General features: G+C 36.4%; 1 protein-coding gene across 2 annotated transcripts in view; it reads left to right on the top strand.

Annotated features, from left to right (window-relative positions):
* CAPZA2 (capping actin protein of muscle Z-line subunit alpha 2) overlaps window positions 1–16,391 on the top strand; it is a 29,839-nt gene that overhangs the window by 10,030 nt on the left and 3,418 nt on the right. Inside the window, exons 2-8 of one of the 2 annotated variants that reach the window (XM_080391042.1) lie at window positions 4,117–4,180; window positions 6,089–6,140; window positions 6,837–6,900; window positions 7,408–7,614; window positions 8,690–8,769; window positions 11,593–11,671; window positions 15,230–15,301. In XM_080391042.1, the coding sequence (XP_080247168.1) occupies window positions 4,117–4,180; window positions 6,089–6,140; window positions 6,837–6,900; window positions 7,408–7,614; window positions 8,690–8,769; window positions 11,593–11,671; window positions 15,230–15,301 (618 nt within the window). Of the gene's footprint in view, window positions 1–4,056; window positions 4,181–6,088; window positions 6,141–6,836; window positions 6,901–7,407; window positions 7,615–8,689; window positions 8,770–11,592; window positions 11,672–15,229; window positions 15,302–16,391 lie in introns of those variants that run through there. The other variant, XM_080391041.1, reaches the window with a different exon arrangement.

Genomic DNA, 16,391 nt, shown 5'->3' on the forward strand with positions numbered 1-16,391 from the left:
AGTGATGTGTAGGAAAGAGCAAGGGCAAAGTATGTGGTTTCACAGCATCTTGGTTACCAGCATGTTTTTTCTGCACAGTTTGGCGGTTGATCGAAGGAGTGAGCTGTCAGGGTGCCTGGCAAACACAGATGTATTTCAGTTAAGTTAAAAAGGGGAAGGGGGGACAACAACGACGACACACAAGCTACCTTGAGTGTTATTGTGAGGTGTACCCTAGCTGGTTATCAGGAATGAGCATATTTTAGCAGAGCTGACTGCGGCAGGAGGAGCCCCTGCACTGCTGTGAGTACATACATATTGCTGACCATATATAGGCACATACAGTGCAGAAGGTCAGGCTTTTTCAACCAGTGTCAGTTCCGATGTGCCAGGAGCAGGAAGAGTGGTTTGGAGGCATTGAAATATAGCTTATTTAAAATAAAACAGAACTTCAGAATGTCTCAGACTAGAAAAGGTGAAGAAGTAGGATCTCTCTGTGTATCTGATGGGTGTCATGCCTTGAGAGAAATTAGATTGTAAAATAAAGGCAGAAGTATGAGAACAAGGCACTTAGTAGAACTGACACCGTTCTGTACATTGCTACCTCTGTGCTTGTGTAATCCAAAACCTGCAAATACTTTAGTAACTGAGTGTAGGTATTTGTTGATAGAATAATTGTTTTAATCTCTAACAGAATGAAGAATTAGGCATTATTATGCCTCATATCCATCACATACAACAAACCTGTCCTTTTCTCTTTTGCTGAGCCTCTCAGTTTGAATTTTTACCTTAATTGAAATAGTGTAATTTATAAAAATCAAAAAGCTTGTAACTGTTGTGATGAGTAGCATTTGACTTCACTTGAATTGAGAAAGTAAATCTCACTAGCTCTTACCTACTGATATCAGACTTCCATTTAAGCAGGACTATGAAAATGCGAAAATTAGATAAAGAGAACACATACAGTGGGGAATGCTTCCCTTCTCAATGTTTCAGAAGTTTTGTTTTGTTAATCTTCCTCTCGGCTTCTGTAGAATTTGTTCAGTTTAATTCTTTAATTCACATTGAGGCTCATGAAAGTATTCCTTTATCCCTCGGTATCAGCCTGGTTTTGCAAAATAGAAGTCTCTTTTAGAACATTTATTTTTGGAAAAACTCAGTGGCAATAAAAAAAGTCCTAAGTGCCTGTCAGTGTGAGTGAGACTGATGGATTTCATTCTTTTATATGGGCTTCATGTATATATGAGTTGGAGAAATACGGCTTTTTCAGAAACTCATCTCCACAGATAATTTGGTTTAACTACTGAAGAAATGTGGAATAGTTTTAAATGGGCTTCACAAAGGCAAGTTAGCAAAATGCTCATGAGATGTTCATTACAAAGTTGGGTGATTGTGGTTATCTGTCCTATAAAAAGTGGCATCTATAACAGATTATCACACTGAAAAAATTATCATTGAGGAATCAAATTTACTGGTAAAATGTTCATTAAAAGTAACATTTAGGTTAGGTCGTTCTGAGGAAGCATCTGTTGTTATTGAATACTTCTGAATGGATATTACTCATACTGTAGCTAATCTGGCTGATAAGAATAGTGCTTGCTGATTAACGAAAAAAGAAACAAAACCAGTTTTACATTATGAAAACAGCTGAAAATGAGGTGGTATTCCAGTTTTAGTACAGACTTAATATCTCACTTTACCAATATTATCAGTTTAAAGCACATAGTTATTCAGAGTGAAGTTGGGGCACTCAAGTTTTGCTTAATTTTGCTCATTTAACTTCTGCTCAGCCTGAAACTGATGGACCTTTTGTTCCTTTTGTTTCAGAACTCAGAATGTCTCTAAGTCTTGTTTCTTCATGTGCCCAGAGCTAACCCAGCCTTGGCAGGGGTAAGCAGTCCTGCTCACATCTTGGTCAAGGAACCAAGAAACTGTCCCTTCATCTGACTTTGTGCTGGGAGTCAGCCTGATAGTCATGCTGAAAGCACAACTAAATACCTGCTCTTAAGTGTGAGGCCTAAATTCCAGTCTGATCCCAGAGACTGTTAATCAGTCACTTGATAAAAAGTCCTGGTAATAGAGCCTTGGAGCATTTCTTCTCCTTCTCCTTCACAAGTGCTTTAATAGTACTGTAGGTTAGCTATATTTCATGTTCTTTGGATTTCAGTGGATTGAGTGTTGAGCTGTGTACAGAGTGCCCTGACTTCAGCGGGAGAGGTATGGAGTATGTCCTCACTCTGGAAAAGTGTGCAGATTGGTGGCTGGGGTAATCTAGCCAATGCAGATGAGTTTACGTTCCTGTGGGTCAAAAGAGAAAATCAAGTCATGCTTTCTTCTTAATCTGGGCAAGTGCTTTAATAAGCTGCCACAAAAGAAGATGCTTTTGCCTCTGTGTGTCTCTTTTGAGAAGAGCAAACCCGGTGGCATTTATCTCAGTATAATGCAAAATTATGTTTACATGGAAAGAGGAGGTCTGGTTCAGGTATTTGAGGCAGCAGATAAGGGCTGTCTGCAATTCAAGTGTAGCATTCGGTTTAGAAAGTTGGGAACTGACAGCCTTTCTATTAGCCATCTCTGAGTGGCAATGTGCTCACTGTTTGTGAGCAGAAAGTTGCCTGGACTAGTCATTCGGGATCTCACTGGGGTTTGACCACCTACTAATCAGGCAGCTAAGCGCTCTCTCAGGGTACTGTAAGCTTGAACCACCTCTTCTAGAGACCAGTCTTTGAAAATTGGGCCCTGTCAAGAACCTGGGGCCCAAGCACTGGCTGTATTACTACCTATGACTGTAAAAAAGCTATTTACAGGTCAGCATGCTCAGACAGTTCTGTAGTTTCAAATACCTATACATGTGTAAATGTAAAGCATTATTTTGTTATTTTTTAGGTATTTTTAATGTTGTATGTGCTTCTCAAAAGTCTTCGTTTCAGACAGGAGGCCCAAAGTGCAGGCACTGAATCTCCCAGCTCTTTATTCCATAGAAACGTAACTGAAGGTGTTAGAAATGGGAACTATAATTTAGGTAATATCCTGTATTTGAATAGTGATGTCATATGAAGGATGCAAGAGAGCTTTGAATGTCTCATGAGCTTAAATGACTGTAAAGTGTGAAGGATAAGAATTTTTGTCAGGTTAAGTTAGGAAACCAAGATTTCATTAAGTTATTTATTTTTATAATGGATGCCCTTAACAGTTTAAGCAAGAAAGAAGAATGAATGAAAGCGAGTCTGCTGAGTGATGTTCTGCAAGTAAAGTAATAGTTGAAAAGTGTTAAGGTTGCTTCACATGGAAAAAAAAAAGCATTTTTATGTGCCTTTTGCAAGCAAATGTGTCTGCAGCTGTGCAGTGAACCAGTTCAGGGAACCAGTCTGAATAAAAAAGGAAGATAACCTTTCAAATTTTGCTCACGGTGCAGTTGTACAAGTGTTTGGGCAAGCGCAAGAAGGGAGAAGGCCAGGGCCCATGCATGTACTTTTAGTGGGAGTGCTGGCTTAAGCTGCGTCTTGGCTGCAAGAAGTTGTGGCTGGAGGCAATTGCTCAAGGACTTGCATTAAAGTTCTCAGTGTTTTTTAAACTTTATCTGCTGATACTGTGGTACTAAGAGGCCTTACAGGTAGGTGCAGGTGAAATTACGTGTTCTAGTGTCTAAGCAAGTGTTTTTAAGCTTGTGTAATTTATCTATTGCTGTCTGACTATGGGCCTTTTTAGAACCATAGGATGTGTAGTAAAATTAGAGGAGAAGCTTTGTAGTGCAAAAGTATCTTTGTCATGGGTTTTGGTTTTCGTGGAATGTGTGTTGATTCCCAGGCATCCATGGACTGAAAGCTGAAATAATTGTGAATATATTATTGATCTTATTTTTTATATTAATCTTTTCCTTTTTGCCAGTAATACAAAACATGAGTGACTCCATTTCTCTGTCTGCTTGCATCAGACACAATCTCTTCTATTCTGTCTGAAAAAGTGGAACTTTATATTCTGTGTTTCAAACAAAGAGTAGTTTAATGTGAACAAATATACACAAGAGTGGGAGTTGTGCAATTTCATGTCTGGGTATTAAAGTTATACAATGCGTCATTGATTTGAATAGGAATGAATACAAGTTTATACAACCACATAATTGTTTTTGTGTTTCAGGTGCGTATAGCAGCAAAATTCATAATTCATGCTCCTCCTGGGGAATTCAATGAGGTGTTCAATGGTGAGTATCTGTCTGCTCTGTCCTTTCTTCTAAAGCATCTATGTCCAAAATGGTATTGCCAGTTACTCTCCTGAGTTTCATGTAGCTTATATTTTAGCAGTTCACTTCCCGTAAGAATAGCTTTTTTGTAGCCTGGCTTAATAACAGCTTGGAGTTTAAATGCAAGAGGAGGAAAGTACCACTTTGTGATGTGAAAATGAGCTTGCTTTCTGGTTTCAATCAGTCATGAATTAACAGTTGCTAGGGGTTTTGTTTAGAAGGCACATGTACTTTTTTTTCCTGGTCTTTAAGAGACAATTACATTTTTCAAGAGAAATTACACTAAACCAGCTGAAATTAAAATGGTAGTCTTTTTTTTTTTTTTTTTTTTTTTTGAAGGAGTATCATTACAAATACTTAACCTTGCATATACAAAGGACTACTGCCTGATGCCAGTTATGGAAAGAATATTAATCTTCTCCAAATGTATTTAACCCAAACTATTTTAACCCTTAAATTTTGGGCACACTTCACTTTACCAAGTGTACTGGTGAACTGAAAGGAAAATTGAAATTAGCTTCTCTCAACTGTTGTTGCCTGAACATTGCCTAAGATTGTTGTTTTTCTTCAAAAATTTTGTGTTTGTCTTGCATCAAGATGTGTGGGCATACGTATCATAAAAGAAGGCATATGTTCTGTAGCTTGCAAATATCTCTGATGCTATTTACATAAGTAAGTTTAGTATACTAAACTTTTAGTCAATGTCAGATTGGAGAGCACTTGAATTTGCTGAAGAATGTAGTGTTTTTAAAGTACCTTGTTCTTCAGTTAAACTGACCAGCTGATTATTATTTAAACTTAGCTTGTCCTGCATTTTTGCAGTGAGCAGGTAGCGAGCAGCTCATTAACCCAGCTCCCTGAAGGTTAATACAATTTTTTATAGCATTACTTTTATAAACTTTATTAAGCTATTTCATAGTTTCAGCTACTTCTTCAATAACAAGAGTATACTACATGTTTGAAAACACATAACAAAACATTTCATGGTAAGTGTGTGACCAGTGTTCAATGAGATTCAGACTGACTTTTTGAAAAACGAGAGAACGCTTTAAATTCCAATTCTGCAAATTATGATTCTCTTTGCCGTGGGGTTTTCTGAGTTTGTGGAGTTGTTTTGATTTTTTTGTTTGGGGTGTTCAGTTGTTTGGTGTTTTGGTTTGAGTTTTTTGTTGTTCTTAAAGAAAGAATACTTCAAATACATTTTCAACTCTTCTAAAGACTACCAAGGTACAGTCTGGAATGTAATAGCAAGACTAATGATCAGTGCATTGATTTGTTAGTAAAATAGTGCCTAGTAAATAATAAGCTAGTAAGTAACATCAAAATTTACTGCATAGTAAATATTAAGTCATTCTGAATATTGATGTTATTTGTATGTTTCTTGTGTGATGGTAGAAGAAATGGTAGTGTGTTATATTGTGCTCTGACTGTTGTGTCATCAAGGAATGAGAGCAAAAATGGTAAGGCTTAAAAACCGGTAAGCACAACACATACCGTACTAGTGTAGTCAAAATACAGTAACCACTACCATCAGTATAGAGTGAGGGATTCGGTAGTTTACATCTTAAAAGTGAATTCATTCGAATCCTGTGCGGTTCTCATTCAGAACTTCTCTAAAAACTAGTTTGATAAATTCCTAGAGCTGTCACACAACCTTCAGAGTATGAATTATATCTGCTTACCAGACTGTGTTGGAAGGGATCCATTTCTGTACTACTCGCTTTGTTCATCCAAATTATGAAATACGAAGCAATAAATTTCCTACATAGTAATCTGTATGGGGTGGTTTAGGTCGTACAGTGTGTTGACATTTGTTACATGACTGAAACAAGTTAACTGTAATTTTATGTTGTAAATATCTATTTTCAGATGTTCGGTTGCTGCTTAATAATGATAATCTTCTCAGGGAAGGAGCAGCCCAGTAAGTACCAGATGCCACATACTCAGTTCCGTAAAAGCAAGATGTTTTTCAGTAAGCGATTTATTTAAAAAGATGTGTGCTTGGCAGGTAAAACCCTGTTTTGGGTGTTGTGCATCTTTGATCAAGATTAAATTTTTGGCAGAGGAGAGATCTGTGTTGTATCCCAGTGATTAGAGCAACTGTTTTGGTAATGGATGACCTGGATTTTGGAACTAGTCTTTACCTCTTTGGATTTAATTTTCTGTTTCTTGGTAGATGTTATAGGCACAGAACATCTGTAAGATTCTGTTTCCTTAGAACCCTACCTTTAAATATCAGAACACTACACCTACTGTATTCTTTTGATGCCAAAACTAGTTTTGTCAGTAAGAATGGAGATGTCTGGCTTAGTAGGTTGGATCCCTGTGGATCTTTATCTGTTCCTTCAGTTTCTATGAGTTACTGTAAAGCTTACATGTTTGTCTGTATCAGGATACTTTTGAACATAAATCGTTGTGTAATAGTGGTTGAAATCTGTCATGTGAGCACTGAATGAACCAAGATGATTTCAAGAATTTGGGCCTGCTAGATAATCAAGCATTGATATTTTTTGGTGCATCATTGGCCAGATTATTAGCTATTATTTAAATCTCTTACAGCTACTGAGGAAAAAGGTTGTGCTTGATACAGGCTTTTGGTTTTTTTTTCCTCTTTTAGTGCATTTGCACAGTACAACTTGGACCAGTTTACTCCAGTAAAAATTGACGGTTACGATGAACAGGTACGAATACAATGAAATACTTGCAATGTTCCTTGAACTGTTAAAGATGTTCTGGTATTGGAACATATGTTGGCAAGAAAATGAAAAGAAGTGCATCTTCCTTGCCAAAATACAGGGGTTATGGCCCTCCAATAGTACCAGTCGATAAGGTAATCCTTTAGGGCATCTAAAAACCTTGACATTTCAGTCTGTGGTGTTGACCTGAATGCAGTCAGACCTGATTTGGATCTGTAGAAGCAGTTTGCTCCATCTTTAATACTGGAAGATGCAGATTTCTATATTGCATTTGTTTGTTGCAGTAAGAGGGTAAGATTCAGGGGAGGTTTATTGAGTTGGTGTGTCATGTTAGCTTTGCCCTCACTTCCTGCTATATCCATATTTTTTTAAAAATCTGAGTCTTTGGATATGAGTAAGCTCCAGTGGAGTGTAGGCTATAATTAGATTTGACATGGTATTATTGTTCTTTATTCAATAGGAAATGTAATTAACTAAAATTTTATAATACAGGTTTTGATAACAGAACATGGTGATTTGGGAAATGGAAAATTTTTGGATCCCAAGAACAAAATTTCTTTTAAATTTGATCACTTAAGAAAGGAGGCTACTGATCCTAGACCCCACGAAGTTGAAAATGCCATAGAATCCTGGAGAAATTCAGTTGAAACAGCAATGAAAGCATATGTGAAAGAACACTACCCAAATGGTGTCTGCACAGTAAGTACTAAATTATATAACCACTGTACCACTGTAGATACAAATAGTTACAATTTTTTTTTAGATTTCTAAACCAGGCAATTTCAATTGTAAAGATTTTAGTTCTGTCAAGGATTCATACAGGGAAATGAGGGAAAGCTTCAGAAGTTTAATATTTCAACTATTGGATGATTAGTGGGTGATTACTGCAGGTCATAGTGAAGACTTGCATCTCAGTTCTGAAGAACTTATATTTAAATTTCTTAAAGCGTTAAGACCTGTAGACTACTGCAAGTTGACAAAGTAAACAAGTAAAAAAAAAATCCTTATGTCTGACTTGGCTTGGTTTACTGACAAAACTGTCAGTAAAGCAAACTATTTTCTTTCCATCACATCTCCTATATGTTCAAGTGCTATATTCTTACCACCGGAATCAGTGCGTTCTAATGACATCTTAAAGTAAAAACTCTCTGGACTAAAATAGCATTAATTTGCTGTTGGGAGCCCTATGACTATTTAAAGTTCAGCAAACTTATCTAATGGTAGGTGTCCTGTGCTTTGCATTAACCTGATGAAGAAACTAACTAGGAAAAAAAAAAGTTCCAGGTTTTGTAAAGGAAACCAGATCGTGTATTCACTGAGATAATTTTTAGTACTATTTGATTTTAGGGGATAAAGCAGAACAGAGGACCAAACCCACCCTTTTAATCACCTTTCTGCTAGTCAGTAAAAGCTTAAATCATCATTTAGTTGTAGAGTAACTGGTATCTGAAACCCAACTAGTAATATATAGTCACAGCAGTCACTGCTATAGGCATAAAATGCCTATAGTTGCAGAAAAATAAATTTGCAGTATATGAAACTTAAGATGCTTGACCTTGGGATTTTCTAATCTTAAATTTTTCTGCATTGTAGTATACACTTTAATGTCTCATGTATGGATTATTATGTAAGAACCATAATGGTTTTTAAATTAAATCTTACAGTTTCTGTAACAATGACAGAACTAGATATCTAAACAGTTCGAGCAAGACAGATACTGAAACTTTAACTCTGTTTTTGGTTTGGTTTTTTTTGTGTGTCATTTCTAATTAAGGTGTATGGTAAAACAATTGATGGACAGCAGACCATTATTGCATGCATAGAGAGCCATCAGTTCCAAGCAAAAAATTTTTGGTAAGTTTCTGTATGGATACAAATACAATAAAGTACAGCAAACTGAATAACTGCATTAACGCCATTGCACTGATAATCCTTAGTTCAGAGAAGGTGCTCACGGATCTGGAATGTGACTTTTTTTCTCCCTCCACCCCAAGTTTTTCTGCCAAAATTATGTAGAAATCTCTTTGATTTTGGTAAGTAAAATGGCAGACTGCACATCTGCATCTCCTTTGCAGAACTTTGGGAACTTTGTAAAATTCCTTATGACTTTTCCAATTCATCACATCAGCACCAATACCAATCCCCGTGTTCCCTACTACAGTTGCTTCTGCTTCTGTTGCTTCCTTTGTGACTGACAGAATAAAACATGCTCAATGTCTCAAAGAAAGAAGATGACCAAAGATTAATTTACTGTAGGACTTGAGTCATTAGTTTTTGGGCGAGGTAGGTAAAGGTGATCTTGGATGAAATTAACTCTTTAAAAACTGCAGCTTGATTCCCTCCCCCTGGTCCCTGTACTTGGTTGAAAGATGTTTTTGACAGTCTGGAATGAACTTTGGATAGCTTCTTGAAGGAAACTGGCCAGAGTTGAGATAAATACCACAGTATCAGAACTGGGTTAAGGGAGTGTCTCCTAAAGATAGCTAATATATGCAGTTGTCTGAAAAAAATGTATTAAATTATTATTTTATTTGTGGGTCTGCATCCGCTTGAAATTATATTTAGCAGTCCCATGGGTAATGAATGGAAGTCCAGAAATCTTTCTGAGGCTGAAGGTGAATATAACATACGTGTGGTAATTTCAGCATGCATCTGTATCAGTTAAATTATTTGCCCAGTGTACTATTCCATAGATTTTCATTGCACGGTTAATAAATAAGCTTTCCTACTGGCTTAAACTTGGCAAGTTAAGTCTGCATGTTTTACATCACTATTAAAAGTAACTCGAAATAATACAAATTTTCTTTTTAGTTTGGAAATACGAATGAATTTTGGTATTCCAAATAGATAGTTTAATATTGTAGCCTTTAAAAAAAGAGGAATAGATATGCAACAACCTTTTATAGATGGAAAAAAAATCTTTCTTGAAAGTTTTCTGTAATAAAGTTATGGTCAGACATCTATGGGAAAACACTGACCACATTTCTGAGAGTTTTACAGGGAGATAGTCAGACTCAATTCTCATTCTTAGCAAGTTTTAATAAATGCGTATTGGTTTGGGGGATTTGGGGATGGAGGATTGTATTAAAATTTAACCAGTTATCCAGCTGTATGTCTGGTTATCCAGCCCAAGCCACAGCCAGTATTTATTCTCAAGGTGTCCCAGCTTTTTAGGCCTTTGGAAGGCTGGCAACCTACCATGAAAGGAAGTTGGATGATAGAAAAACAATATATGCCAAAGGAAAAATGTTCTATGAATTTCTGAAATACTGTCAACAAAGTAGGGTAGGTGGTTTAGTAAAGAATGTTAAAGAAAAGGAAGGGCAGTTAATCTCTTAGAAAACATCTTAAGACAGCAGAGCTAAATAAAGTAATGACACGTTATTTTTCATGTAGAGCATTTCCTACAGAAGGATCTTTCTGACCTTGAATTCTGTTTATTGGAATAGCATCTTAAAGACAAAAAAGATACTTCAGAGTAGAAACACTGTGGTCATCTTAAGTTCAAGGACCACAAAGTGACTAAGAAGCAAACAAATCTGTTAGCTAGTCATTGAATCCCATGCATCTAAAACCTAATATTGTACCTAAAATGTAGTTTAGCATGTAACTTTCTTGTAACTAATGTATTGGTCTATGAGGCTATCTAACTAGTGACATTAGTGTCACTGAGTTGGGTGACCCTTTCACTTTCTTAGAGATGCCAATAAGCTTCTGAATTGCCTTAGTCTGAATTTTTAGTAATAATCTGTAATTTTGATAGGGTCTGAAATAATAACCAGTTAATGATAATAACTGATTTAATGCTGGTAGTATCGAAGATGTGTCAATATAGATTCATTAGTAGCTGTTAATCTTAAAGACTTGATCTCTCCCCTTGCTGAATGCACTGGAATCTACACCTAACATTAGTAGGATTTGAACTCAATATAGTATTAACTTCTTCCCTTCTTTAAATGCAAACAAAGGAAGAATCAAGAGACAGACGCAGTACATTCTAAATATAGCTCTAATTTACTAACCTTCTAATTCACTAACCTCATAACTAAATAAGAAAATGTCTAGTCTACAGGAAAGAAATCGGGTGAAACTACTATCACCCCATACTGTTTTCCAGATGTTTGAAACTCTCTTTAAGCAATTTGGCAAGGATATTGAATTTGTGGAAGGAAACTGGAAGGAAATAGTTGTTCTGAAACAGAAATTCTAGAAGAGCTGAAAGGCTTACTTAAGTTATAGTTCAGCATAGTGGAAAGTCTTGTTACCTCAATGTTCCTTCCATTCATGTTTTTCATAACCTTATGTGAAGTGTGACTTTTTCTGGGACCTGAACAATTTGCTGGATCAACCACAAAGTATTGACTATATATGCTTAATTAGTAATAAAGGAGGGAAGGAACCTTGGAGGCTTCATGTATTTTCAGAAGTTAAGTCCTATTGTTACAAGGTCCTTACTAATAAATCTCCTTGGTCCACATCCAAAATTGAGGTTAAATATTTTGGGAAACTGTTCTCATCTTGACTGATTATGGGGCTGAATCTTTAGGGAAAGATTTTGTGCACGTGTAGTTGCACAGCATATTTCATTCTCTCTTTTCCTTTGACTATCAGTTGTATGTTGGGTTTTTTTCTTAACCAGTGGGGTGACATCTGACTTCTGTTTTCTTTTTTTTAAAGGAATGGCCGTTGGAGGTCAGAATGGAAGTTTACGATCACCCCTTCAACCACTCAAGTGGCTGGCATCTTGAAAATTCAGGTATGCTTATCTCAAACTGTGTCCTGATCAGTAAAGTCTCCAGTTATTATGAAGGGAGACTCAGGCCAGTGTATTAAATATTCTAAGAGAATTTGGGGACCCAATAAGCAAAACAGAGATGCCCACTCAGTTACGTGTTAGTGACTTAATTGCATATTTACCTAATTTTTACAAACGCAAAATATGTGTTTAATGTAATGATTCAGAGGACTTCCTAAGGTGTAGTCACCTCATATACCTCTTTGGTTTCCTGTTTTTTGAATTCACAGTGACACCAGCCTTTCCTGAGGTTAGGCCCTTTCTGAAGTAGAACTTTTTTTTTCTTTTTAACTGATAATAGCAGGGGTTTTGCATGTTACTTCTGAACAATAGGGTGGGAACCTTTGGTTTCGGTTGTTTCACCATCTGAAATTTTTGAATCCAGCTCTCGTTCATTCAGAATTTGCCCTCTCTGTTGGCTTTAGGGCATTTAGAAAGGAGATACTGTCCAAGCAGGAATGCAGAAATCTTGAGACCAAAGGAAGGCTGACTGTCATGTGGTAGGCAGGGGGACTTGACTTTCTGTTGGTTCCCTGGAATGTGTTCACATACTTTGCAGGAGTTTATTAAAACAATTCTGGGATCGGGGCCTAGAATCTTAGTGCAGTCTGGCTTTCAGCATAGTACTTTATTATCTTTTTACTAGATATAGTCAGGTTCCCTTTTCCTGCTCTTTTTGTGCCCCCATGAGTTTTGCACTTCCTTACTACTCGGTGATGACTTCAGAAGGAAGATGCAACAGAATGTTTTTCTAGCCGTAGCCTGAGGCTGTGATGTTATTTCAGGATGTGGTGCAGCTGTCTTCAGATCTGTCCAAGCAGGGGAGCCTGAATCTGATTTCTAATTCCCAGTCTGGGGCAAACTTTGTAATAACTGGAATGATAGTCAAATCATGGAAAGCATTATGTTGTCAGATCAAGAATGTCATGGTAAAACCACCCTAAGTACCTTGTAGGCTTCTCAAGACTTTGGGAGAATCAAAGTAAACTGTCACCTAAATCCATCTTGCAGCAAAACAGGGTGTTTCTCCACAGCATGCACTTTTGGTTAAATGTCTTAACAGATTTTCCAGAACAAGCAGGCAGGTGTCTACCTAATTCTCGTAAAGGTTAGCCCAGTAGCCTAGAAAATAGCCTGAACAGGGAATTTAGTCAGCTTTTAATCAACATCTCAATTTGGGCACCAGCTGATTTTTGTCTTTTATTACTATTTCATATAATTAATCAAGTCATTATTTACTTTCATTAAAGTCTGTGTTCTGGGGAGTGATGAAGTGTTTTACTTTTTTTGCTTGTATAGGAACTGCTTGTTTTACCACGAAATTTTGAACTCAGTTTCAAATTTTTAGAAATCATGTACGATTTCTTCAATGTGTGTGGGAGTGTTCCCTCTTACCATCTCCAAGCAAACAAAAGTGGTTTAATTTTTTTAAGGAGCAAAATAATCTTCTAGAATATGAATTTGCTGCAATATCAGTGAAATTTCAGAGTACTGAAATTTCAGTGGTGTTTGCAGAATCCTTGACAGCTATATGGCCATTGCCCTGTTTCTGGTAAGACCTTTTGTGAGTAAGTTGGGGGAAATTCCAGCATCACCTGCTATCTTCAGGTGTGTTCAGTATTTTTAAGGTCACTTGTGCAATTTCTTCCTTTTTTTAATTCTATTAATAAATTCTAATGTAGAGGAGATTCTCAACTGTCGTAGTCTCTTCCACTGTTTAATTTTCTTTTAATTATATGTAAGGGGTAAATTGCAACAGCAGAGCCTTTTACTAAAGCTAAGTCCCTGTGGTGCTTGACATGCTCCAACTATGCATGGAAAACAACTGATAAGTGTACTGGTTACTAATTTTTTTTATCTCTTAGATAATTTGTTATTCTCATCCCTCCTTAGTTAACCTTTCCAAGAGGTTCTGTTCATAAACATCATCCTTCTTGTAGTCTTCTGAACCCAGACCTAGCATTCTAGAAGGATGTCAGCAGTGAGGTATAGTACAGAACAGTTACTTCTCATATTTTGTATAAGATATAACACATCCCAGAGTTAGATCTGCCTCTTCATCCCTGTTAAGTTTTTAGGCCTGAGTGTTTGCCAAGAGTGTGACTCAGTGAGACAGGTAAGATGTTTGTGCTGATGTTGGTCTCAGAGCACAGGGGAGGTTTGAGCCCTCTGCAGTAGAATGTGACAGAGAAGGAGGGAGATCTATACTTTTTGGGGTTCTGCTGTTTCATGGGAAGTCTCAGAATTTTGCACTGAGTAAGCACTTCTCATCTTTTAAGAACTGGATTGAAAAAGACTGGTCAAATTTTCACCCAGTAATGTTTGATTTGAAAAGGAGCTTATATTACGCTTAGGATTATACCCTTTGTTGAAAAACAAGCATTTGACAATAAGCAAAGTAATAATGTAAGATGAATCTTGGGAAATAATGTTTTTCTCATGTTGGAAACCTTTCTTTTGCTTAGGTATTATAGCTGTCTTACTCTGTCGTATTTTCTCTATTGTTGTTTATAAAATTGAGGGTTTCTTGCACACATGATCATAATGTATATGAAATTATAGTATTGTTCATTAATCTCCAAATTAAAATTTTATCTTGCCTAAGAGGGTGAGACACAAGTGTTTCAATTCCTTATAACATCAGCTACATTGACTATGTTGACTTTATCAAAATTATTTAAAAATCTCTGAGGATACCTGTTTAAATGTCAGTGAGCTGTATAACTCTATCAGTTATTGTGAATTTTTACATGTAACAATGTACATGCTTCCATTTTCCAACAGTTGCATTAGAAACTGAATGTTTTCAGATCCTTCCTAAATGAATTTAGAAATACTGAGTTAGCTTGGGTAGAGTTTTACTGGTCTCTTCCTTCTGCAGAATAGGCAAGGAAGCTGTTCTGTAGATCTAACACTTCAAGAGTAAATAGATTTCATTCTGCTTGGCTATCTAACCTTGGCAAACTTTGTCCCCACGAGCTCCTTTGTCTAGATAAATACCAGCTTTTGTTATGAGCCATATCTAATAGAGGAAAATACCAAAGCCAGGCAGATCTAGAAAGGGAAGCTTAATGTCACACTGTCCCTAGAAAACAGTTTGGGTAAAGCAGAAAAACAACTTCACAGTATAATGAAGCCTCACCAAAACTATTCTCATTTTAAATGTATTTTCACCACTTAGAATAGCCCATTCATTCCGTAAGTTTCTACTAAGGTCACGTAAATAGTATGTTGTCATCTTCATTATATTAATCAAAACCTAAACTGCTTTGCATGAAATAGTACTAGAGACACATCAACACAAAAATGTTTCCAGAGTAGCTTCTTTGCTATTCCCCCATAAAAATATTTAAATTCTACAACATTTTGGTTTTCCCACTTGTTTTTGTTGTTCTATTTTATGTGTGGTTTTGTTTGTTTTCTATAGGTTTGTTGTTATGACAAATGCTACAGTACTTTGATTTTGCTGTATGTTGTTGGTCTGTAGCATTTAATATGAGGTTCTTTGTTTTTCTGTAGGTTCACTATTATGAAGATGGTAATGTTCAGCTGGTGAGCCATAAAGACATACAAGATTCTCTAACAGTGTCTGTAAGTGATCTTAAAGACTTTAGTGTATATATTGAAGTGACTTTTTCATTTAAAAAGAAGCAAGATTAAAAAAACTCGGAAGTTTGTAGGCTGCTTTTCTGTTCTGCATGAATGGGAATTAATGTTCTAATTTATAAATATTTTGTATGTGATATTTACTACTTTTATTTAACATGCAGTTCCTGTTTAAAAAAAATAGAATTAATGTGTGCTTGTATGTGTCTTATATAAGCTAACTTTGATGGTAAAGCTTCAATTAGTTTGCTGTCAGTCTTTCTGCACTTCTGCTGTATTTAAACTTTGGTCTGCAGAGTGACCTATAGAATTAATTTTTGTATATGAAGGAGGTTTGAGTTATAATAACCCACTTAAGTAGCACAGTCTTTAGGAGCTTACCCCCTTTGCTCACTGGGAGAAAACCAGTATGCTAAAAATAGTATACAAATGCTACAAGTTGAGAAGCAGTAGTGGGTGTTCTCTGTTCATTTCCTCCCTGTCTGTAACAGGTGCTGTCAGCCTCTTGCTTTTCTGTACAAAAAGCCTTTCAGAGGTGCTTCATCTTGAGAAGCATAACACACTTTGTATTTATAAAGCATCATATTTTTTAACTTCTTTCTAAATGGATCATTATAGTAATCAGGAGCAGGCAGTGGAAGTAACAGTCGTTTGGAAGTAGTACAAGATGTATCCTTTTAAGAGTTGGTAACATTACAACAGGAACAGCTACTTCTTTTGAAATAGTGCTCCTCTTGCCTACTGGAGATTGTATTTATAAACAGTAAGATTTTCTGTTGGAGCGTTCTTTAATAAAACTTGAGCCAGTGAGGTTTAGCTGGCAAAGGGAAAGTGTAAAAGTGAACAGTAGAAGTATTTTAATGCTAATGACTAGTAGTGACCAAATTGGCTCAAAAGCTCAATTCATCAGTAAAGAACATTGTTCATTAATATAAAGCAAGGCTTGTTGGCTTTTCAGTTGCAATAGCACCATAAAGAATGGGGGAGTGTGGTGCCAACTGATAACACTTCTGGTGCTGTAGATATAAAATTACTTTTGACCACCTAAGCAAAGGGATTGGTTTAGTCTTTCATT

Source organism: Falco punctatus, assembly GCF_963210335.1.
Source record: "Falco punctatus genome assembly, chromosome: 6".
Classification (NCBI taxonomy): domain Eukaryota; kingdom Metazoa; phylum Chordata; class Aves; order Falconiformes; family Falconidae; genus Falco; species Falco punctatus.